At 42.3% G+C, this 26,608-nt stretch overlaps 1 protein-coding gene across 5 annotated transcripts in view; it reads left to right on the top strand.

Moving 5' to 3' along the window:
* The window catches only part of LOC148021222 (Cyclophilin-like peptidyl-prolyl cis-trans isomerase family protein), a 113,283-nt gene that overhangs the window by 36,829 nt on the left and 49,846 nt on the right, over positions 1-26,608 (top strand). For 2 of the 5 annotated variants that reach the window (XM_087699050.1, XM_087699049.1), the window contains exon 1: positions 694-10,208. The exons of the other annotated variants lie outside the window; for them this stretch is intronic. In XM_087699050.1, the coding sequence (XP_087555176.1) occupies positions 8,086-9,324 (1,239 nt within the window). In that variant the 5' untranslated portion in view covers positions 694-8,085 and the 3' untranslated portion in view covers positions 9,325-10,208. Of the gene's footprint in view, positions 1-693; positions 10,209-26,608 lie in introns of those variants that run through there. 5 annotated transcript variants of the gene reach the window in all.

Below are 26,608 nucleotides of genomic sequence, written 5' to 3' on the forward strand. Positions count from 1 at the left end.
GGACACTTGGAAACTTGTGTGACAAGTGTCTTGACACTTGTCTCTTCTCTATGGCCTTCCTTTTTGGGTTGAATACTGTCAAGAATAGAAACAACCAAATTTAGTAAGCACAGTCAGAGTACAGAACTTACTATTTTTAGAATGACATCCCTATTTTTTAGGACTAGCATTTTTAGGCTAATTCGAGGCTCCTAAAATTTAGGGACCTCCTAAAATTTAGGGACCCCCCCAATATGGGTATCATATGAAAGCTTTTTCCGTGTACATCGCAAAAATGGTATCCGAATCTTCATGTGACTTTCCTATGCAAAGAAATGTGCATTTCAAGCTTTCAGCCCACACATGCACATTATACAAGCATTTCTTGTTGATGCCATCTTGTTGATTGTAACTATCTGTTCTGGTGGATCTAGCCCACACTTCAAGGCATCAATCCTTTCTGTGTGCGAGTCTAACCCTGATATGCGTGAGTTCTAGTCACAGGCGCCCAATCGGGTCATATAGGTGGAAGTGTAAACTATCTTTTCTCTAACCCACCGTGTGGGTCCACCATAACCTGTGACCACTCACCAGTGGCCAACTCCAATGCACTTTTCTTTATATCTAATTAGTGCAAAGGAAATAAATTTAATAAATCATTCTATAGACAAATTAATGAAAAAGGATACAAATTCTGTTTCTATAGAGTTGTGACAGAATACAACTCCGAAGTGAATGAATACTGTAAATGAATGTAAGAGTGTACAATGTGCTCAAGAACAGAGCAATGTTGGAGTGCGACGTCCATCGGAGACAGATCTCGAGTTTGTGACTACCAGTCAAATTGTGAAGAGAGAGAAAGAATACCAAATGCTAATCACCAGAGTGTAGGCAACTCTAGAGATGATGCTCGATGATGAACATGCCAACAGAAGGCTGTAAATGCAACTGCCAAGTGGAGGAAGATGATCGCCAGCTGCCGCCAGGTAATGGAGAGCTTCAAACGTAGCAACAGAAGGATCGGTTGATAGAGGAGAAGGGCTGCCAACTATCGCCTATAGCTAGAAGCTGCAAATGCAGGGTACAGATGAAGATGGAGGTGTTGGCGATGAGGAATAGGGCCAAACGCAACAGATAGGAGGGCTCCAGACAGCGGATGATAGCTTGGAGAAAGGCGCCAGGGTACTGCAAGGGCTAATGGAGAGAGAGAGACAACAATTGAAGCGTTGGACCGTCACGTGTATGTATGTGTTGATGGTTGCAATCTGCAAAAATGAGATGGGCTGAATGGGAGAAGCCTATCATTTATAGATGTTGAAGGGTGTTCCAAAAGCTAGGGTTTTTGGGGAACCATTGAAACTCTCTTGGTTCAGCTCCCTTTTTAGGATTTTTCATTAATTAGGTGTGTTTTGGGGTTGTTTGAGAATACTAATCAGCTGAAAAGGATATTTTAGCTCAATAGTCCTTCTCAGGCCCAAAATGAAGCTGAAAGGTTGGGCCAACCACTTTGATTTTTACTTACCTCAAGGTATCCCATCCCAAAGTAGCCAAGGCATTGGACGAAGGGTGTATGGTAGCTGCCCAGTGGTCTACCAAGACTACAAAGGCGATGGTTATCTTACCAAGGGAGTCCAAGTAGTCACCCTAAGAGGATAGGGCATCGAACAAAGGGTGCATGTCGACTGCCTAGTGGCCTACCAAGCCCTACAAAGGCGGATGAAACTACATTGAACTTATTTTGTTTGTTTGTTTTTTTTAAAAAAAGTGAGGGTTAAATTTGATGGGATACGGCCGATTGAGTAATAATGACCCAGAAGACAGTAGAGAGGGTACACTCAACACATCACAAAACAATACAAGCCTACCGATCGACTCAAGGGTGTCGATGTTGGAGGAAAATATGATGAGGGAGTATGGTGGTGTGGTGTCAACAACCTCCGGTGGAAACAACTGAGGATCCGCTCAAGTGGTGGTTTCCACAATGAGATGCAAAGTATGCTACATGTTGAAGAATGCTCATGTAGTAAGTGCCACTTGGATAGTGTCTCTCGTGGGAAAATTGTTCACTTGCCCAAGCGCCCTAGTACAAAGATGATGAAATCATGCAATGCAAAGAGGAAGGTATAACAAGGGGAAGAAGCAGGTGTCCAAGAGAAAGTGTTGAAGCTTGTAGAATACTAAGAAGGGTAGAAATGCCTTCTTAACCTGGATGTAGATGCGGAAGAAAAAGGAGCCTGATGTTGGTCTTCGTGTGGTGTCGAGAACTATAAGAAATGGAAAAAGATGATGAAGATAAAGCACCCCATTGGAAGAGCAAGATAGAAGTCACCGCCATGATAGCATCAAGAGAGATGCTGCACGATCTGTCTTGGGAGGAAAAACCTCCATGTTGGAAGAAGAGTAAGCATGCCTAAGATGATGAAACCATGAAAGGAACGGTGCGCATCCCCACGTCTCTGGCCTAGGTAGGACCAAAGCAATATACTGAAAGACAAGATCTTGCAAAAGAGATGAGAATTTGCAAAGATAGAGGTCAGTGGCAAGATGCTCCAAAGCAAAACATAATAGAGAGAAAGTCAACTGAAAAGACAATGCAATGAATGTGCATGTGTGTGAGTAAGTGCAACGGAAGACATAAAAATGGAAATGCTAAGGACAATGAATCCTATGGGTCCGAATCTAAGAGTGCAAAAAATGGATGCTAGATTGACCTAGGGTATCCTAAAGGACTCAGAGATATGCTAGTCTAAGGTGTCTACCATCGCGTACGTCTAGTAGTAGAGCTCTGCCAAGGGAACACTTGACGAGGTGGAGAGAAAGGTGAGATGGATGCATAAAATGCAATGGGATATCGGGACTTGCAGACCAATCAGCCAGTCCCTCAGGGGTAGTGAAAGAGACTGTTTGCTAAGACTGGGCTTGGGCCACATATCCAACAACAACAATGGGTGTTGAAGGAGCAGATGAAGCAGGAGCGGAAGGCATAGCTCCATTGGACTGTGCAGTCGCAGCGGTCTGTTGAGGCTTTTTAGGTGGAAGACCTTAGGCCTTGGAGCAACACTCCTCGTCCACATGGCCTGCTCTTTGGCAGTGTGTGTAAAACCGGTTTTTCTTAGGAAGTTGTTGCCAGATAGGTCTAGATTCTTTGGTTTCATTTGAGGAAAAGGAGTCACCCTTTGATTGGCTTGCCTTCGCATCTTGTGAGTTCTTGCCATTGTTGGTTTTCCCTCTCGAAGAAGTGGCAACCAACCCCCTTTTCTCTGAATAAGACTGTGATGAGGATTTCTTGTGGACTTGATCATGCAGCCTCGCGTAACGTAAGAACTGATACTCAAACTCGTAGAAGGTTGGCAATCGAGGCTTCAGCTAGCTTGACTTTCAGATCAACCCTTCGTTAATAGAGAACTCTTGAAGCTCAAAGTTGAGATTTATGTGCCGCATATGATCTCGGGTTGCATAGTAATCGAGAAGATGACTCCAACACTCTGATGTGAGCAGGAAGTGTTGTAACTGAGAGTGAAACTCAGGAAGCAATCCCTCCATCATCTCAACTCTTGAAGCTCAAAGTTGAGATTCATTTGCTGCGTATGATCTCGGGTCGCATAGTAATTGAGAAGATGACTCCAACTCTCTGATGTGAGCGAGAAGTGCTGTAACTGAGAGTGAAACTTAGGAAGCAATCCCTTTGATGTGAGCGGGAAGTGTTGTAACTGAGAGTGAAACTCAGGAAGCAATCCCTCCATCAGCTATGGCATTGCATACTCTCCATTGACGGATGTAGTTAGGGTTAGCTAGTCGAGGGTCCGGCATAGGCTCTAGACCAATGACAAGGTCCCAAAGACCCTGAGACTCAAGTACTTGCTGTATGAAATTCGACCAAGCGGTGAAATTCAACCCGTTAAAATGAGTCTTATCCGTGAAGGCATTCTTGGCTAATACAATAGGAGTAATAGTGCTTCGAGATGGGTAGTGTGAAAAAGTGTAATGGGGATAAGATGGCGGAGTGGAGTGCACTTGGGAATGGGCCCTGGAGTGCTCACTTAGCATGCAAGTAGTGTATAAGGTGGATCCATAGGTAGGGATGTGCTGACTAGGCATGGACATGGTAGCCACATGAGTAACCCAAGGAGGTGGGATGGGAATACGTGGAGCAAAAGATGGGAGTCCTTGCGTAGGTGTAACCCAAGGAGAGTGCGAAGATGCACTATAAGTTGAGGATGGAAACCCTTGCGTCTGAGTGGTCATGTGAGATGTGAAGGTGGGGATAGTGAAGGGGATGGCCATCCCAGTTGTCCCAAGTGCTATGGGTGTGCTCATTTGTGGAAAGGTAAGAGGCACTGTGTTAAAGGGTGGCATTTCCCCTAATGAAGTACCATGGTGCAAAGAGGTAGAGAATGGGGTAGAGAAGAAGAAGGTGCTAGGAGCAGAGGTAGAAGATTCAACCCCTAGTGTATGTGTGTTGGGAATAAAGGCCTCGTGCCTTTTAAATGTGCTCGGGTGTGAACACACCCTTAGCACTTGTACTTACACATATATATTTATCTAAAAACCTAAAGGTACACTCTCTCGTCATTGTACCTAAAAAACGTGCTCACTTTCTACTCTGGTCTCTCTCACTCTCTCCATCTCTCACTGCATGAAACGACAATTTGTCTCGATCTCTGTGCCTAACCGGTCCCTACAAATTGGTATCAGAGCTGGCAAGAGACAACCAAGGTGTTGCAGGAGTCCCAGGTGGACTTGACGAGTAGCAGTTGACAGATGACAGGTAGAGGGGAGTCGCAGGCAGACTCGTGTGCAGGAGAGGCAGTTGACAGGAGCAAACGACAGTTGACTGGTTCAAGCTGACAACCAGCGGCGCTGACGGACAGGAGCCACGCGATTGATGGGCGACTCTATGGCTGTGTCGACGACCAGCAGTGAGCTAGCTAGCGTCTACGTCACACGCGACTGACGAGCACCTGTTTTTGTGCAACAGGACTGCAACGACTTGTTGACCATGGGATCCGCGTGGCGCAAACGGGCAGTGTCAGCCCTAATGGGCCAACACACCCGTCATCCAACCTTTTTTTTCCTTCAAAAAATATTTTGAAATTCCCCTCCCTCTAACCGGTGTTCGTGCGCATAAGCACAAAACTCAGATTTGTGCCAGAAATTTGGGGCTTCTCCAGACTGAGTACTATTTATGCGAAATTGAGGCATCTGTGTCAGAAATTGCAAACATTGTGTGCATTTGAATTGGGAATTTCGCCACAATTATTGAAATTTTGCTCATCTGAGTGAAATTTCTCAACATTGGACCCATAAAATTTGGGGCTTTTCCAGATTTGGGGAATTTGATGTAGGACGAGCAAATTTGTCTCAGAAATTGCAGGAATTTGTGACATTTTGTCCCCAACATTTGGGGCTTTTCATGCACATGCACAAATTGGGCTGAAATTAACCCAATTTCTCGACATTGAGGCACATTGGACCCCATGCAATTTGGGGCTTTTGCAGTTTGGGCAAAATTTGTGTAGCATTTGGGCATTTTATGTACATGCTGGTTGAATTCCACGCAATTTAGACATCAACACTTGGTAAAATTTGGGGGTTTTGCTGAAATTGCTCTATTTTGGCAAAATTGGACTGTTCTATGCATGACAGAGAAAATGCAGATGTGTGGTTGATGCTTTGAGCACAAAATTTTGGGGCTTTTGACCGTTCGTGTCAAATTTTATGCCCGTGGGTACATGTACAACAGAAATTGCAGCTGAAATTTTGGGATTTCTCATGTAATGTGATGCATATGCCCTTGGAACAGCTGTAATCAGTTGGATAATGCTGTAGCACATGGTTTGGTGCTTCTGAAAATTAATTACAGATCTGAAATCTGTGCTTTTGCGTGGTCATTTATTGCTGATTGGTACTTGTGTGTACCTTGGTCACTTGGGTGACAGTTTGGGCCTGCACTTGTTGGTTTTTTTTTGGTCGCATTTGGGGCTGAAAATCATGGCTGGCAGCAATGACAACAATAGTCTGATGTACATAAAGAAGCTTGAAGGCGCACATAACTTTGCAGTTTGGAAAAAGCAGTGCTACAATATCCTGTTGCAAAAGAAGCAGGCAAAGTCGATCAAAACCAAAGGGGCAAAGCCCGCGGACATGGAACAAGACAATTGGGATGAGTTAAATGAGCTTGCACACTCAACCATAGAGCTATCGATTTTTGATGCCTTGCTATTCAACATTGAAGGTTTGGATTTTGTATATGCTATATGGACTAGACTGGAAGAACTGTATGCACAAAAGAGTGCTGTAAGCAAAGTGTATTGGCTGAAAAAGCTTATGGATTTGCGTATGAAAGAGGGTACAACGATGTCTACTCACTTGAGTGAGTTTTAACTCCATTTTCAGCTAACTGGTTGCCTTGAAGTTCATGATTGATGAGGAATTTAAGGCTACTTTCTTGCTTTGCACTCTACCAGAGAGTTGGGATACATTTAGGACTGCTATGAGCAATTCTAATGTAATCCTTTTGTATGCTGATGTAGAGAGTGTTCTACTTATGGAAGAGATGAATCAACAGAACAATGCATCCAGTAAGTCTTTCAGTGCTTTGTATACTAGGGGCAGATCACAGCAAAAGGGCAAATATGATGGCAAGGAAGCAGTAAATCACGTGGCAAAGATGTTGAACCCCATCATTGTGGCAAGAAGGGTCACTTTAAACGTGACTGCTACAAATGGAAGAAAGAAAAAGAAAAAGGCAAGAAGTCAGATGATAGCAAGGAAGAGAAGAAGGACAGTAAGCCTAAGAAGAGCAGTGTAAAAATTGAAGAGGTGAATGTAGTCACTCATGACAGTGACAGTGGGAGTGACATACTCTTTGTCTCTTCACACTTTGGTGCACATGCTTTACTTGCAAATACAGATGATGACATGCATACCTAGATTCTCGATTCAGGTGCTTCCTTTCATATCACCTCTCATCGTGAGCGGTTCTCCGCCTATACAAGGAGTCGACATGGTGTTGTTCATCTTGGGGACAACTATGCATGTGAGATTGCAGGTATTGGCAGTGTGCAGTTACAGTTTCAGCATGGCTCTGTCTTTACACTTCAGCATGTACGGCATGTACCTTAGCTCAAGAAGAGCTTGATTAGCACAGGGCAGCTAGATGATGATGGTTTTCATACCACCTTTGGTGATAGAAAATAGAAGATCTGTAAGGGATCTATGGTTATTGCCAGAGGTTGCAAGAGTGATACTTTGTATCCACTTCATGTATCCAGTGCGTGTGACCATGTTGTTGCCGTGACTGAGTAGCCAAGCGTTTCTTTGTGGTATGGCTGGTTGGGATACATGAGTCAAACAGGAATGAAAGTGCTTTCTCGTTTGGGTTACTTGCCTTGTCTTCGTTATGTTGATTTTGAGCATTGTGATCATTGTATTTATGACAAATGTGCACAGACGTCTCACAAAAAGTTTCTTTCTTTGAAATCTTCTCCTCTAGAGTTAGTACATTCGGATGTATGTCAAATGGCAGGATTATCTTTAGGGGGAAAGAAATATTTTGTCACCTTTGTCGATGATGCTACATGGAAAGTATAGGCTTATCCTATTCGTAGCAAGGATGAAGTGCTTGACAAGTTTAAAAAATTCTTGGCATTGGCTGAAAATCAGACAGATAAGACACTTAAGTGTCTTCGCTCTGATAATGATGGGGAATATATGTCCAAGGCCTTTCAGGCATTTTGTGACAGCAAAGGGATAAAGAGGGAGCTCACTGCCCCTTATAATCCGCCCCAAAATGGAGTTGCAGAGCATATGTATCAGACCATACAGGATAAGGTCTGTACGATGCTGCCTCATGCTGCATTACCCATGGTTTTTGGGCAGAGGCTGTTATGACAGCTGTTCACTTGATTGAGCGATCACCAAATAGGTATTTGGGGGGGGGGGGAAGTTTCCCAAGAAGCTTGGTCGGGCAAGCCACCTTCATATGCTCATTTGAAAGTGTTTGGCTGCGAGGATTTTGTGCACATTCGTAAAGAAAAATGCAGCAAACTTGAGCCAACGAAACAGCCAGGACAGCAAGCTGTTAATGCTGATTTGCAAGCTGAAATGCCAGGACAGCATGCTGAAAATGGAAATCTGCAGGAACAACCAGCAAACAATGACCATTGGGTTAGAGGATCATCTAGGGCTACTAGACAACTTGACAGGTTTGTTCTTGGTGCAATTAATGTGGCTGATTATGTCATGATGATAGACTGTGGTGAATCGTCTTGCTTCAAGGAAGCAATGGACAGACAGGACAGTAAGAAATGGTATAAAGCCATGTTATCAGAGATGGAATCTCTTGAAGAAAATGGCACTTGGGACTTGGTGCATTTGCCTAAAGGGCAGAAAACCCTTCCATGTAAATGGGTTTACAAGATGAAGATCACTTTTGGTTCCTCACCAAAGTACAAAGCCAGATTGGTTGCAAAGGGATACAAGCAGGAGCATGGAATTGACTTTGATGAGATTTTCTCTCCTGTAGTTAAGATGACTATATTGAGAACCATTTTGGGCTTGGTTGCAGTTGAGGATATGGAGCTCATACAGATGGATGTAAAGACTGTGTTTTTACATGGTGATCTGCATGAAGACATATATATGCAGCAGCTTGAAGGGTTTGTTGAACAAGGGAAAGAAAAAATGGTATATAAACTCAAAAGGAGTTTGTATGGGCTGAAACAAGCACCAAGAGAATGGTATCATAAGTTTGATACATTCATGCAGTCCCAAGGATTTCATAGAAGTCAAGTGGATCATTGCTTGTACACCAAGAAGGCCGCAGATAGCAGCTTGATTATCTTGGTTTTGTATGCTGATGACATGGTGATTGTTGGCAGGGATACTCGTGCCTTGGATTCATTGAAGCAAAGTCTTCATGGCAGCTTTGACATGAAGGATCTTGGTGATGTAAATCACATTCTTGGCATGCGAATACTTAGAGATAGATTGAACGGCTTACTCTATCTATCTCTGCAGGAGTATATCTCCAAAGTTTTGCAGCGTTTCAATGTGGAGGGGGAGAAAACAATTGGGGTTCCATTGTCTCCATATGTGAAACTTAGTGCAGAGAACAACCCTACATCTGATGATGAGAAGGCTAAAATGACCAAGATACCATATGCTTCAGCTGTTGGCAGTTTGATGTATGCTATGGTTGCTACACGTCCTGATATTGCCTTTGAAGTGGGAGTGGTTAGCAGATATATGCCAACCCTTGGCAAGAAGCATTGGGATGTAGTGAAATGTATTATGAGATACCTCAAAGGCATAAATGAGTTGTGCATCTGCTTTGGAAAGTAGAAGGCATTTGTTCATAGTGATAGAAAACGGCCGGAACGGCCCCCCGGCATGTGGAATCGCCATCTCCAGCACGAATCCGTCGTGGACTGCGTTTTGAATTGGTGGAACGTTCCTTGTCCCGTTCAGACAGGGAATGCTTTCCCTGCTGCGTTTCCTGTCTGAAACGGGATAGGGAACGCAACGTGGCACCACTTACTTGCGGCTGGCCGCCCGCTGATGCCGCTTGGATAATATGCAATTGCGTCCTGCTCCGGCTCCAGATCGCCTGCGCCCCCCCTTCCGTGCTGCGTTGCAGCCTTTGCCAATCCCAGCCGCCAAGGCCTAGCGGCCATCCCCCGTCTCCTCTCATCTCCAACCCCGTCTCCTCTCATCTCCAACCTCTTCCTTCTCTTACTTCTTCTTCTTTCTCTTCCTTCTCTTCCTTCTCTTCCTTCTCTTCTTCCTTCTAACTTCTCTTCACTTCTCCCGTCTCTTCTTCCTTCTTCCTTGAATCTTCTCTCTTCTCTTCCTTCTTCTCCTCTTCTCTTGAGTCTTCCTTCTTCTCCAAGTTCCAAGTTCTCCTCTTTTCTTATTCTTCTCCCTTCTCTCTTTTTTCCTTTTCTCTCGACTCTTGAGTGAGTCTTGACTCTTGAGCCTTCTCTCTTCTCTCGAGCCTTCAATTTTCAGTATTCAATTTTTCCTTCTCTTGACTCTTGAGCCTTCAATTTTCAGCCTGAAATGGCTTCATCTTGCCGCTTCGCTCGTCGGGTTGGTGGTCAAGGAAGAAGGTCCGATGATTGGTCATGGTGGGAAGAAGTAAATGTTGACCGCCCATTGAGTGGTGGAGGATCTGACCATGGACTTGCAAGCTTTGTCTATACAAGCGAACTAGTGGAGCAAACAAGGTAATTCATTGAGCCGAGTATTTGTATTTCGAATTTTTATTGATTTTAATTTTTCAAAGTTACTTAAATATTAGAATATAGAATACCAATTGCCACTTGTTCCATTTTAATATTTATGCATAATCAGGTCCGAGCTCATCTCCTACATGAGCCAAATTCAGAGGTACGGTTTTGTCTAAATGTAACCTTGGAGAAGCAAAGGGAGCTTCGTGACCGTGTAGTAGGTCAACGAGCTTATCTTGCATCTAGACCACGACGTGTTATAGTTGACCCTGCAACTTTTGTGACACTATTCCCATCAGATGTATCTAGAGCAGGGTCAATATCAGGAAGTGCTATTTCCACACCTACTAAAGGCATTGCATCGGCCATGGCATCAACAATGCCACATGTTGAACGTAGACAGAGCACACTTGATACTAGTTGGGATCCTAAGAAGAAGGAAGAGGTGGATACATCAGTGGCATGCTTTTTTTATCATGACCACATTCAATTTCATGCAGCCAGGTCAGAGTATTTTAAATTGATGTGCAAGAAGATTGGTGAGTATGGCCCTTCGCATGTACCTCCATCATCAGCAGATACCTTACCTACCACTTTGCTTGACAAGAAAAAACGCCTTGTTGAGCAAGCAATAGTGACTAGAAAGAGCACGTGGGCTAAAATTGGAGTTTCCTTGATTGCTGATGGTTGGAGTGATACACACAAGCAATCCATTCATGGTATGGTTGCTTATTCTCGTGGGGAAATGTATTTCATATCTTCACATGATGCATCAGGGACAGAAAAGTCAGCAGATGTACTTGTAGCAAAGTGGGTTACAGGTGTTGAGCTTATTGGCCCAGAGCATGTTGTGGGATTTGTTGCAGATGGAGAGCCCGCAAATAGTGCAGCAGGTGCTATTATCCAGGGATATTATCCGCATATCACAGTTTCATATTGTATGGCTCATTGCTTGAACAACCTACTAAAAGATATTGGTAACCTGCCATGGATTGCACCTGTCATAGAGCAAGGAGCTCAAATGGTTAGCTTTGTTTTGAATCACCAGTTTCTTCACCATCACTTCTCTTTGCGGTCGAAGAAGACACTTTTAAAATACTCTGATACCAGATTTGCCTTTAACTTCTTGATGCTAGGCAGGTTAAGAGAATGTAGTGGTGCCTTGAGGCAATTATTTCTTAGTGATGAGTTTACCTCATCAACATTGGCAGATACTCCTACAGGTATCTTATGCTTGGAGAAAGCAAATAACTCCACTTTTTGGGATGATGTAAAGCGGATAGATGCTATGGTATCACCTATTGTACATTTATTGAGGGTTATGGATGCTATGCAAGATATATGAGGCTATGGATAGGTTAAATGAAAAGTTGCAGGAGTTGGCACCAAATGATGAGGCGTATGAGGAGATACGCCATTTAGTTGTGACGAGGTGGAACTCCTATAGCTCACCCATGTATGCAGCTGCATTTGTTGTGGATCCTGAGTTCCAGGACAAGGGTCAGGAGAATGACACTAAGGTTATGGATGCATGGAGACTTATATTGTCTTGTCTAGTGCTTGATCATGGCACTAGACGAAAGATCAGAGATCAACTTTCATGTTATAGGACCTTTCGGGGTTCTTTTGGTTGTGGGGATGCACAGGAGGATCGTTGTAAGATTGGGGCAGCTTTGTGGTGGGAGGACTATGGTTCGGATGGTCCTAAGTTGCAACAACTAGCAGTCTGTATTTTGAGTCAGTCAGTTAGCTCCTCTTGTTTGGAGCAATTGTGGAGTACATATGCTCACATTGCTTTAAAGAAGAGGAACCGTTTTGGTGTGAAGAGGGCAAATGATCTAGTATTCGTTAGTGCTAATTTGAGGATGTTATGTAACAATATGACAACAAAGCCCGATCCATTTATAGAGTGGGAGATGCAGCAAGAAGAAGAGACACATGGTGATGTTGAGGGAGATGCAGCAATTCATGGGCATGATGATGAGGCTGGCACTTTAGGAGTAGCTAAAGCAGCCTTAGATCATGATCATGATTTTTGATTTAGTTTACTTATCACGAGTCTCATGATACATGACACATTTACATTGTATATGATATTATGATCATTGATGACAGTGTGACACTTGGGCTGTTGACAGTTGTGCCATGCCGATATTATATTTGTACTTGAGTCTTGCAGTCTTGCAGTTGCCCTTTGGACTATTTTGGCATGCCGCATTTTGCTTCAGTCTAGAGATTAGACTTTATGTTTGTAGTCTTTTTTGGGGCAATGAGCATGTTCTTTCAAATATTAGACTTCAATTTTATATTTGTAATCTTTTAAGTTTTTTGACAATGGGACCATAGGCATGTTCTTTTAGCTTAGACTTTAAAGTTTAGTTCATTGTTCATTGTTTTATCATTTTTGCCATATGTATTATGGATTCTATTATGGATCTCCAGGCTACAAAAGTGTGTTGCATTGTCTACTATAGAGGTAGAGATGTGGCTGCCACTGAGTCTTGCAAGGAGGCTTTATGGCTTTTACATCTGGTGGGAGAGCTTGGTATCACAGAGTTACCTGTTCTCCATTGTGATAGTCAGAGTGCTATCATGCTAGTACGGAATCTTGTCTTTCATGCAAAGACAAAGCACATACAGGTGAAATACCACTTCATTAGAGATATACTTGACAGCAAGAGCATTGAGCTTGTCAAAGTGCATACAGATGATAACCCTGTAGACCTTCTCACGAAGGGTCTTCAAGCAGAGCGGTTTGCTCATTGCCGACAGATTATGCAAGTTGGATAGATATATGTATTTCAACTTTGTACATACGTAGACTTAGCTGATTCTTTTCTCCTCTTAAGGCACATTGCCTTTAGGTGGGAGGTTGTTGGGAATAAAGGCTTCGTTCATTTTAAATGTGCTCGGGTATGAAGACACCCTTAGCACTTGTACTTACACATATATATCTATCTTAAAATCTAAAGGTACACTCTCTTGTCATTGTACCTAAAAAACGTGCTCACTCTCTACTCTACTCTCTCTCTCACTCTCTGTCTCTTAATGCGCGTAACGATAGTCTATCTCGATCTCTGTGCCTAACCAGTCTCTACACTGTGATGCGGATGTGGAGTGTAATCCAAGATTTTGAAAGAATGATGAGACGTGATCAAGGTGTGATATAGAAGAGGGTGGGATGGGAGAGAAGCGAGATGTGTGTGTTACATGTTGAAATGAAATAGAAGCTGAAGATGCACTTGAATTCCGTCTGCTTCGTGAGTCCCCTCTATTGAAGTTCACATATGCAAAGGCATCAGAATCTTGTACCTCAAAAGAAGAAACAAATGAGGGTTTTGATTCATGCAACTCAAAAGGATTGTACAAACTTGACATTGAACTTGACTGAGATGATGAAGATGGATTGCCAGATGTTTCGAATGCCGTATATCCTTCATGATCGGAGAGGTGGCAAGCCTCACCAACCGGTGCGAATGTGGTAGTAAAACTGATAGGAGGGTGTAAACATCACCGTACTTGTTTCGAGTACTCCTCAGAGTCCTGCTCTGTCATTCTACTTAAATCTGGAATAGGAGTAGAAAAAGAAGGTGAAGGTGAAAGTGGAGTGTTGTCCTTCTCATCGAGTCCATAATGCTGTCTTAGGGCCTCCAGTGATGGAGAAACCTGATAGGACATCATAGGAACTGGAGAAGGAGGTGTCTTGAACATTGTGATTTGGTTACGAGTCGTGTTGTGTGCCTTGCACAAAGACTAGCTCTTCACAATATCTGCAAAGAGGATACTCTTTACAAGGGCACTGGCTTTGATACCATGTGAAGAAAACTGCTAGGGTTTGCACTAAGGAAACACAGAGTGTACGAATACGACAGAAACACAAAGAGATAGACATAGCCACAAAAAAGCAAAACTCAAACCCTAAATGCAAAACTCAAACTCAAACACAAACAGAAGAAGGGTGACAGAGAACACAACTCTGAAGTGAATGAATGCTGTAAATGAATGTAAGAGTGTACAATGTGCTCAAGGGCAGAGCAATGTCGAAGTGTGACGTCCATCGGAGACGGATCCCAAGTTTGTGACCTCCAGTCAAACTGTGAAGAGAGAGGAAGAATACCGAATGCTGATCACCAGAGTGTAGGAGACTGCGGAGGATGATGTTTGATGATGAAAACGCCAACAGAAGGTTGTAAATGTAACTCCCAAGTGCAGGAAAATAGTCGCCAGTTGCTGCTAGGTGATGGAGAGCTCCAAACACAACAGCAGAAGGTCGCTTGATGGAGGAGGAGGGTTGCTAACTGTCGCCTATAGCTAGAAGCTGCAAATGTAGGGTGCAAATGAAGATGGAGGTGTTGGCGATGAGGAATAGGGCCAAACGCAATGGATAGGAGGGCTCTAGGTAGTGGGTGATAGCATGGAGAAAGGCGCCAAGGCACCGCAAGGGTTGATGGAGAGAGGGAGGTAGCAGTCCAAGGTTTGGACCGTCACATGTGTGTGTACTGATAGCTGCAATCTGCACAAACGAGATGGGCTGAATGGGGAAAGCTTGTCTATTTATAGATGTTGAAGGTGGCCCCAAGAATCAGGGTTTTTGGGGGGCCACTGAAACTCTCTTGGACTGCTCCCTTTTTAGGGTTTTTCATCAATTAAGTGTGTTTTGGGGTTGTTTAAGAATGTTAATTAGCTTAAAAGTGTGTTTTTACTCAACAAAACAAGCTTACAACAACCCAATTGGAGTATTTAGTGTTTTGCCATTGCAATCTTCAGCTTTTGAGAGGATTGCTTTGTCAATTGAGCCTTCACAAATAATGAATTGTTTAATGTATAATTTAACTTTTTAACATTGTCATTGCTTGAAAGTTGAATTGTAAATTGTAATATGTATGAACATTGAACATGTTGAAACTTCTCTCATATCTTTGTCTTGTTCACATTTACAAGTGAATGTAGACAAAATTTCATGTTGGTCATCCTAATTCTTCCATCCCTTTTACATCAAAGACAACCTTCCATGTTGGTCCATCCTCTTCCAATCCTTCCAAGGGTACATTGAACAAACCTAAGAGGTGTAATTATTGCCAAAAGATAGGGCAGCACGACATCATTGAATTTCGTAAGCGCATCGCATTTGGAGGAGGAGGAGTTTGGTCTTGCCTTCACACATGAGACCAGAAACTATTCTCCGTTTAAGGATTATACTTTCTTCATTCAAGGTTAGTATAGTCCTTCTATTCATGATGCTTGCTTTTCTATTATTGATGCAACTTCTACTTGTTGTTTCGACATTGGTGCATCTAAGCACATCACCTCTTGTCGAGCATTATTTTCATCTCTCTTTGATGTATCCAAGGGGAGTATAGTTATGTGTGCTAACAATGCCTCTTATGCAGTCAAAGGCATTGGATGTGTACAAGTTGTCTTCGTCTTTGGCACTCTTTTGACATTGCATGATGTTCTCAATGTGTCTGGCAGCAAGAAGAATCTTATTTCCATTTCAGCCGTTGCAACTTTGGGGTTTTGTGTCATTTTTGATAGCCCTCAATGTGCGGAATATGATGATCAAGTTCCTTGTTCTATTGTATTGACATGCACCCTCACTAAATGTCTCTATCGTCTTGATACTTATGATTAGCAACTTGCTGAAAATCCTACTGATAATCACTTATTAACAAAGAAATCTTTTCATGATACACATTTATGGCGTTAGAGGTTTGGTCACATTAACTATCGAGCATTGATGAAGCTCCACTTAGAGGATATGGTCAAAGATCTTCCAAGAATTCACTTGCCATCAAATCACATTTGTGAAGGTTGTTTACTTGGTAAGATCCATCGATTTTCCTTTCCTAAGGATTCTCATGCTCGTTTACCATCTATTTTGCATCTCATTCACAATGATGTTTGGGTCCTATGCAGACAAAATCCATTGGTGGATTTCTATATTTTGTAACATTCATTGATGACAAATCGTGATTCACTTGGGTAGATAGGCTGAAATCTAAGTTTGAAGTCTTCTCTTGCTTTAAGACTTTTATTATTATGGTGGAAAACCAAAGGAGCTTTTGCATTCGGACACTTTGCACCGAGAGGGGAGGTGAATATCTTTCCAAACAGTTTTGAGAGTATATTGCATCTCGAGATATTCATAATCAATGCACAGTTCCTTACTCCCCACAACAAAATGGAGTAGTGGAACGGAAGAATAGGCCACTCATGGAGATTGCAAGATGCATGCTGAAGAGTAAGAATTTGCCTAATTCTTTTTGGTTTAATGCTATTCTATGTGCCGCTTATGTTTTGAACAGGTGTCCCACAAGAGCTTTACATACCATCACTCCTTATGAGGCATCGATTGGCTCCAAGCCTTCTCTCTCTCATATGAGGATTTTTGGATCATTGGCATATGCTCATGTGCCTTCTCAGAAAAGGCATTAGTTGGATGATAAGGTTGTCCAGTACATATTTATTGGATATAGTGTTGAAAGTAAAGGGTACCGTCTTTATCAACCCTCTTCAAGGAAGGTTATTGTTAGCCGGCTGAAAGTGCTTCTTACCCCTTGTTGGACTGTAAAAAACAACTTGCTATTGGTGCTTCAAACATCTTTGACAGCCTACTACCACTTTTCCATAATGGATCCTTGGCCGATCCTTCTTCTTAGCCTTCCTGTCCACCACGTACTAGCACATTATTGCAAGCTATTCAGCTTGATTTACAGCCACGACAGCATCGTGATACCTTGTCCGAAGAGCAGGCCCCTATTCTTGATGAGTTGGAGAATACAAGGGGTGAAATTTAGTAGCCAAAAAGAGTCCCTCGCCGGCTACTAGACAGTCTTCGGGACAGCAAGCAGCCTCTTCCTTTGGCTGTCCGCACATGAGCCTCCGCTTGTAAGGGTCAAGGTAATCTTCTTGCATGTGCATTGGTGCCTACAACATGCAATGAAGAACCTCTATGTTATAAAGATGCTTTTTTAGATGATTGTTGGGTGGAAGCAATGAAGGCAAAGATTGATTCTATCCATCAGAATGACACTTGGGAGCTATGTGACTTGCCTCATGACAAGTGTGCAATAGGTACCAAATGGGTTTAGAAAATTAAAAGAAAGTTGGATGGTTCTATTGATAGGTGCAAAGTTCATCTTGTTACCAAGGGCTATGCCCAAGAACAAGGAATCAACTTTGAGCAGATTTACCCCTACCTTTGGCATTGCTACCACTAGGAGTACTATTGCATCTTGCTATCCACTTTTATTGGGAGGTGCAACAATAAGTGAATATCAAGATGACATTTTCCATGGATATCTCAATGAAGAGGTACATGTTTCTTAACCTCTAGGATTTGCAGTTAAAGGCTCCAAGCAGAAAGTTTGTTGTCTCAAGAAGGCTTTGTATGGTTTAAAGCAAGCTCCACGAGCTTGGTATGCCCGCATATATTCTCATCTATTATATCTTGGATTTTAGAATAGCCCTATTGAGGCTACTCTTTACATTCGACATCAGGGATTTGATTTTATTATTCTTGTGCTTTATGTTGATGACATGCTTGTCATTGGAACCAATGCTAGTTAAATTGCATCTTTTAAGGTTGATTTAGAGCAAACATTTGCCATGACAGATCTTGGTCTACTTTATTATTGTTTGGGTATCCAATTCGCCACCATTGTGGGGGTCATTATTATGACACAATCCAAGTATATTGAATAGCTTCTTCATCGCTTTCAGTTTGAGGATTCCAAGCCTGTGTCTACTCCCTTGGAGCTTGGTTTCAGTTTCACTTCACTTTTGATGATGGTAGCTGATCCTTTGATACTACTTTATATTAGCAGGCTGTTAGATGTTTGATTTATCTATGTCACACGAGACCCGATCTTCAGTTTGTTGTCTCCTAGTTGAACAGGTATATGCACAGCCCTTCACTACTTCATTGGTGGGTAGTGAAGCGTGTCTTTTAGTATCTTAAAGGTACCTAGGATCTTGGCCATTTCTACAAGGCTGATTCTTCACTTTCTTTACTTGGATATTCTAATAGTGATCGGGCTGGATGTTTCAATTCTTGTGTCTCTCATAATGGCAATTGCTTCTTCTTGGATACATCTCCTGTTTCTTTGTTTAGCAAGAGACAAACTACAATTGCTACTTCTAGTTGTGAAGCTGAGTATAGAGCAGCATTCACAGCTATAGTGGAGTGTGTTTGGCTTCGCAAGTTACTTGCAGATCTTCATGTGTACCAGATGACTCTAACACTTATCTGCATTGACAACCAAAGTGCTTTGGCCATTGTGCGGAACCTAGTGTTCCATGCCCGCACAAAGCATATGGAAGTTCATTACCATTATGTTTATGAGTGGATGCCAGCTGGAGAAATAGAGTTGTCTTACATACCCATTGAAGACAACTTGGTAGATCTTTTCACAAAGGCTCTTTCTCGATCAAAGTTCCAAGCTTTTCGGCAAGCCTTGAACTTGATTCCATTTGTTCCACGATCTATCATACTCTGTATTGTCATAGGTTGCAATATCCACTTGGATGAACTTGTGCAACCATGATCTTATCTTTCTTTTTATTTTCTAGAATTTTGTCATTTTTTCTAGATAGATCCGCCCATTTCATGGAGGGGGTTTTGTAGGCCATCTTGTGACTATGTGTTGATGCCCTTTGATCCATGATTTGGACTCCCTAGGCATTTAAACTATCATTAAATGCAGTTCTTGCACCTAGTATCCTAGGTGCTAAGTGATACTAGGGTTAGGGTTTATTTTAGGGTTTTTATGATGGTTAAGTCGTTAGGGATTCATTTTTTATTGTTAAAAGATACGTCCTGCCTCATTTGCACATAAATGTGATATTATTTAGTGTGATCGCCTTGAGCATTGTACTCTCTCTCACTCATTAATATGCTATTTTTGATCCGTGATTGAGTAACATTGTGCATTGATTAAATCTTTCATTCTCATTCATTTTCCATTAAATTAATTGCATAATTGCTCGATGTCAAGGCCAATAGGTACGTGATATCTCGGAGATACCATAGGAGGAGCGGATCTAGTCCATGCTTTATAAGGAGCTATCAGCACCAACATGCATAAAGAGGGGTTAAAGCCACTAGAGTGAGGGCCACATGTGGTTGTGTATCATAGGTAGAGTCAGAGTCAAAGTCTAAGATTGAGGTTGAGGCTGCTTCATCATCTTCTCGATCAAGGTCTTTGGAGTCAGACGAGGAGATGGTGCACGGATCCTCAGAATTCGGATGAATCATGACTCATGTGACATAGACTTTGGAGACTAGAGTCATGATACCTTAGGAGTTAGTTTAGCACTACAGTTGCCTGTTATTCATTGATGTTGATAGTTATGACTTTGTAGTTACTAGTATTGTAACGTGCCTGTCTATTGGCTGTCCAGGCACATTTTTAGCGGTCCATCGAGAGACGAATCTAAGCATAGCTGCCCGGCACTCCCATGGAATGTTACGGGGTTTGTCGCCTAGGGTTTCTCGAGTTCGCCTTGTAATGAAACGTTCACGGCCGAACGCATTGGGATTGACCTAAAATTTGGGTTCCTAGTCGTCAAGGTCTCTTGACAACATTCTAGCGTTTCGGGTCTTGGATATCCTAGTTTATGTAGAGATATCCAAGACGAAGTAGATTCATGCCGCACTTGGTTCAAAGAGAATGGGAAATGAGAGGGATGTGTCGCTCAGCCTCTTTACCCGTAGGGCATAGTCCCACTCCGGTCCCCTAAAACTGCATGAATCGGATTTTAACCTAATAATTTCTAAGGGTCGGATATCGGTAAAACCCTGTGAGAAGCCTCCCAATTCTTTGGAACCACCCTACCGTAAGGTGAACCTGTCGGGGGTTTTGCCAACCTGCTTTCCTCAATAGGTGTTCTTTAGTTATTTAATTAGGTCCTACTACATTTATGTGTGGCATTTAAAATTAACTTCCTTAATTAAGCCTTTTAGGAAACAGGGTTCGTTCGCGTAACTTATAGCATCGACACGAAAACAGAGTAAGCAATCATTTTTGATAAATAAGTTCAAATAAGTTCCTTAACTTATCCTCAAGTTAATGTTTGTCCCCTGCCCATACAAGAGAAATTATATGTCCCTTCTCCCTTGCAGAAGTAATTGGTTCAAATCACATGGCACCACAATTTTCATCCTTTATCTAGAATAGGATCTTTCAATGCCCCAGACGTTGGGGCCACGGAGGTCTTCAACTCCATTTCAGACTTAGCAAGCGGTGTCCAGAGCTCCATCTGACCCGCAAGCTACCTAGGAGTGAAACATTATTTCTGTGGTTGGCCTTTTCACCACTCGAGCTTCAACATGAATCGAGCAATGCCCTTTCCGGGTTGATCCGCGGTGCGATCATGGAGGTGATCCACCCATGCAAAGAACCTTTTCTTAATTAAATCATTTAAGAATCAAGCACAGTCAAGATAGCCAGCCCTAATATCATCTTCCAAGAAAACATTCTTTATTCCCATGGCAGTTTGTCATCACAAACCCTTGCCGTGAATTTATCATCAATCACAAGTACTTGAAATAATCATCCAAACGAAAATTCGACAATCAATTGAATGTAAAAGCATTTAGGATGTTGTTTGATCAACCAACGAGACCAATTATATTTTTCCAAACAATGCAAGAATAGACATGATAACATTTTCATCCGTAGATTCACTCTCCCCCTTGGGATCTAAGAGCAATACTATGCAAAAGTTTACTTAACACTCCCTTCCTTTGGCTAAGACATATGTTAAGGTCTCATATAACTATACAAGATGTAAGTTCTATTGATCACTTACATTGATCGACAACCCAACATTCTTCCCAAAAAGTATTGGCCTTTACTCTGACTTAGGGTTTCCTAATCCTTGAGCTCTCCACTTGCCTTTGAGGTCAGAAGCTGTTGTTTGTATCTAGCCTAACCCTGAATCGGATTGATAAACATAGTAGTTATCAGATGGATCTCAAGGCATCTTAGTTTTTAATCCTTGTGATCATTGTTTGTGCTAACTACGCACATCATCAAGATCCCAATCTATCAAACATGAGCCATCAGTTTGTGATATCAGTAAGAGCTTGGGCAAAGATCTAGAGTTTCTAGGATGAATTTCTTTTAGACTAGGTTGCTTACCATGCAATCCATGAGGTGTGCAAGCTACAACATATCCCTTCAATGGGGTAAAAACATACCTACTAATTTGCAAGAAGAGGGAATTAACAATACCTTGGAACTTTATATGCTGTTTATGCTATGTATGAATTTATCGCATAGCATCTAGGTGCAATTAACTTCTCTTGATACATGCGTTTTGAAAAACTCAATCCTTCGAATATTTGAGATGAAATTCATCATTTTCAATGAACTATTCTCATGTGGTATAGTATGGGGCCTGACGTATGTCATGCGGAAATCAAAGCAAGCATCTATTGATTCGGAAATATATTAATCATGTTCGGTACCGTAGTTGGATTGATAGTGATGCCCTCGCCTAAAGCTTCATTGCGGGTTGTGGGATTGCCACCTACATGCGAGATTCTTCGCTTGGAGCCATTCTCGATTTTTTTTTTTTAGGGGCTATTCCCGCAGAAACTTCAACAACCTCTTGCTCACATAGAGGGGCAGTTGAGAGGAAAATAAGCTCGCGGAAAGAGGAAAAGGAAAAGTGCGTGTGGTCACCCTCTAAGGAGGGGGGAAAAAGAAGAACCTTCTGGAATGTTCTCTCTCTCTCTCTCTCTCTCTCTCTCCCTCTCTCTCAAAAACATGCCGGGCATTCCTCCTCTCCTTCCCTTTTCGTTTTTTGATTGGGGGGGAATAGGGTAGTGGTTTTATAGGTGGGGGGAGGTGGTATGGGGTGGTGGTGGTGGTGTCTCACCCCACCCACCACCTGTTCGTTAGTATGGAGGGGGAGGGGGGGTGGGGGTTTTTGAACCTCCCAGTTGGACCGCGGATTGGGCGTGTTGGTGAAGGGGGGTGGTAGGTCATGTGCCTCATCGTAATCATCGTCATCTTCATCGTCGGCGTCGTCTTCTTCAACTTCCCCTCCCTCCCGCCAACTGACGGCATCAATAGGGGGGGGATGTAAAAAAAAATCAATTAATTTTAATTATTTTTAGGGGGTTTCCTATGGAGTGCAAATAGGGGGTTTATTACAAGTACTTAGTGCTCATTGGACTTTCTACAGATTATTGACATGACACAGTTACATGTATCATTGTATCCTGATCAAAACGTTGGTTTTTCCTATTTTTGCTTCTTTCGTTTTCGAAACTCTCTCGTACTATGCATGGTGGCCAACTTCAAGTGTGTGATGGGTAGGAGCTATAGACCAACGATAGATAGGTGGATTCCAGTATGTCAATACAAGGGAGACATGCGGCAATTTTGATGGGCGTTCGTGCATTAAAGAGATCGAGTGCATGTGACAATGGTGGCATGGTGACCTGTGATTGTTGAGACCACTTAGTTAGGGTGATGAAAGCTGGCATGATGGGAATGGCTTCAGGCAACAAAATCAGCCAGGGTGTGGCGCTCAATGGCAAGAAAGATGGTTGCGTGCAATGGTGGTAAGTGACTCTAATACCATTGTTGGTCCAGATGTGAAGTCATTGCACAATTAATTAATAGAGAATGAAAGATAATGAATGAATTAATCAATGCACAATAACTCAATCACAAAATGAGACATGATGTATTAATGAGTGAGAGAGAACACAATGCTCAAGGCAATCAAAAGGAATAATGCCACACTTAATGTGCTAATGAGGCACAAAGTGTCCTTTCATTATAAAATAAAACCCTAATGACTTAACCGTCATAGTGTTACTTTTGCATAGGATACTAGGGGCAACTACTGCATTTAATGTCAATTTAAATACCAATGGAGCTCGGATCATGGATCAAAGGGCATCACACGTAGCTCATTAGATGGCTTACAGAATGCACACGAAAATGATGATGTGGAACTAATTGAGACTGATCACAATCAATAGGTTGCGCAAGCTCTCATAAGGCTAGAAAATGGTTACATACATTGTGTGAATACGCCTGACACTAATTGGGGGGAAAAATTCACACAAGTTGAATGGGCAAACACAGTCAGAGCTCTAATGTCTATGTTAGACTTTGACAAAGCTCACAACCAAGAGATGGTAGACTGACAAAATGTGGCAGGCTAACAGAACCAACCAAATTGGGAAAACTTGCTTATGGGACACATAAACTCCTTTTAGTATTAAAGTTTGAGTTTTGGGGCTGCTTTAATGAGCTAATTAAGATTTAATGAGAAATGCTCTATTTTTTACTTAATAGAACAGCCACCAAAATTACAGCATTTGCTGACCATCTATCGATGCCATATGTATTGTTGTTGATGATGTTGTGTGTCTTCGTGTCCATCACATGTGCTGGTGATAGCCATGTTTCTTGTTGGTGGTACCTACCGCTGATCATGTGTTTTGCCCCTGCTGCGATTGATGCATGAATTGCCGTGGCGATTGTATGATATATTGTGCTTAACTTGTGCTTCCATTCTGACCGTTGCTTCTTTTGCAAGCTGCCGTGTTGATGTGGCCTGCCATCATTTGTGTTGCCCTGCACTATTTGTGTTTGATGCCTTCAGCTGCCCTGCTGGTCATGGACGGTGTGCCTTTCACGGTTGCCCTATGTGTTTGGTTGACCTATGTGTTTGATTGCCTTGCCATGGCATGTGAAGCTTTAGGCTAATGTGTCGCCTGACCCAACTCCAATTGCCCTTTGAAGTGGCTGATTTGATGAGTATCTTTGATGTGTGTTGTCAGCGTTTGATTTGACATAGCAAAAGCATGTTTCAATTCAGCCTTGAAATCTGCAATTTTATGTGCTTTTGGTTTGGTGAGTAGCACGTGATCTACATATAGATTGATTACCTTTAGGCCCCTCTCTTCATTCTTAATGTAGAGAGGAGGAGTAGCTCGACTATTTGTAAAGCCAATGCTAGCCAAATAAGCATCAATTTTAGAGTACTATGCATGAGGAGCTTGTTTTAATCCATAAAGAGCTTTGTGCAATTTGCAGACCATGTGCTCTTTGCCTTTCACCACAAACTCTGGAGCTTGTGACATAAACATCCTCATGTAGGTCACCATTCAAGAATGTCATCTTGATATCCAAGTGTTGTATTATCCAACCATAATATGTAGCCATAGCAATGACACACCTAACTGTACTCACATGAGATGTAGGAGCAAATGTCTCCTCATAATCTATGCCTTTCTTTTGTGCATAGCCTTTTGCTACCACACGTGCCTTGTACTTGTCTATAGTACCATCATCCTTGCGCTTGATTTAAAAAACCCATTTGATACCAATGGCTTTCTTTCTAGGTGGCAACTCAACAAGATCCCAAGTATTGTTGATGGCAATAGAATCCAACTCTTCTTGCATGGCTTGCATCCAATGTACATCTTGTTGGACTTCTTCCAAGGAAGTAGGCTCATCATGATCTAACAGTGAGCTCATGAACACATGTTCATCACAAGAATCATCTACTTCCATAATATCAACCAAATGGGTCCCCCTACATGATGTGCTGCATGTCTAGTAGTCCTTCTAGTGTGCTAATGTAAGGGAGCATCCATTCTATTCTCTTGGAGAGTTTATAACAACCATCTAGGGACTGTTTTTACTGCATTTATAGCAGCCCTTACTTGTTGTACTGCATTTTCCACTACTAGAGGCATATCATTATCAAGCACCTATTGTTCGGGAGCATGCGGTGCAGTAGCAGCTTGATGTATTGTCTATCTAGCCATTTACAGTAGGCTCCTTTGGCACATGTGCATAGGCTATGCATCCAAACACTTGAAAGTAGTCAACCTTTGGTTTTTTCCATGCCAAGCCTCAAAAGGTGTGATAGTCAATGCCTTTGTTGGTGTACGATTCAAGACATGATTAACACATTGAAGGTCCTCAAGCAAAAACTTGTATAGTAGTCCTTTGCTCTTAAGCATATATCTAGTCATTTCCATGAGTGGCTGATTCTTTCTTTTAGCAATGCCATTCTGCTAACAAGTCATCCTCATAGTGGCTTGATGTGTGATATCTGTTTCCAATAAAAATGTCTCAAAAGCATGAGACATATATTCTCCCCTTTATTTGTGCGAAGTGTCAATACTTTGTACACACACACACACACACACACACACACACACACACACACACACAGAGAGAGAGAGAGAGAAGCCTAGGCGTGCCTTGCCTTGCTCATTGCTCAATCCAAGGCCTTGCTCCCTTGCTTGGGCCTTGATGCATTGTTCACTTTCTTGACAGGATGCCTCTAGCTTGCTGCTTGCTCTTGCATTGTGCAGCATGAGAGAGAGAGAGAGAGAGAGAGAGAGAGAGAGAGAGAGACTTCATGAATGATGATCATTTAATACATCAATAATGGCTTGTCGAATGTGACGGTAGATGAATGTGCTCGTGGTTTTTCTCCCTCTCTTTCCGGTGGCTACATCCTACAAAAAGTATGTATCAAGTGGACATGACACAAGTATGTTGATGATACTCTCTTGCTTACGATCACTCCATCTGTCGGTAAGAATGAAGTAACAATACTTCGTCCATGTGGTTGGAATAGAATCAAGTGCTCTATCAATCGTCTCTTTTTCATCAAATTTCTTGGTTTGCATGTTATTATATGTGACATTAGTCATCCTTTGCAGGACCCACATTGGCAATGGCTTTTACCATCTTTTTCTATTACTCTTGCTTTAGGACATTGATGCAAGATTGCACTTAATGATGGTATATGCCATCTCAATGTTTGCAAGTTGTTGCCTTTCTCTAAGAAAGGCAATTGATCCACACACATAAGCGGGGGCTTGGGAGAGAGATGATTGCCTCTTTGTCTCTTTTTGTTGGAGCCAAACATGGATGTGGAGTCGACACTATCCACATTGGGAACCTCGGTTGAAGATAAGTTTACATTCGAGGCTTTATCATCAATAGCCATAGGTGTTGTTGCCGATGTGCCACCTCCTTCTCCTCATTGTGGATTTGCCTCTCATCTTGGTGAGAATCTTGTTTGTAATGTTTTGAGGGATTTTCTTGCCTAAAGTATATCCCCTCCCTCCCTCCCTCCCTCCCTCCCTCCATGTCTTTGAAAGATGTTAGTAGAGAAGCTGGATCCCACTACTTGTATAGGACTTCCCACAATACTTGTATGTCCAGTGGTGGAAGTGGGACTTCTTTGTGTCCTTCTCGACATGGATGGCCTTCAAATTGAAGGCCTCATGCTTGTTACACTTCATGATGCTAATGAAGTCTTGGAAGTTCGAGTGAGGGAGAGAGTGAGAAATAGAGGCTTGAGAGAAATGAAATGATATATTAATGTACGCATGCAACGGT

Source organism: Lygodium microphyllum, chromosome 18 (assembly GCF_053477565.2).
Source record: "Lygodium microphyllum isolate KBCC chromosome 18, Lygodium_microphyllum_v1.1.10, whole genome shotgun sequence".
NCBI classification, from domain to species: domain Eukaryota; kingdom Viridiplantae; phylum Streptophyta; class Polypodiopsida; order Schizaeales; family Lygodiaceae; genus Lygodium; species Lygodium microphyllum.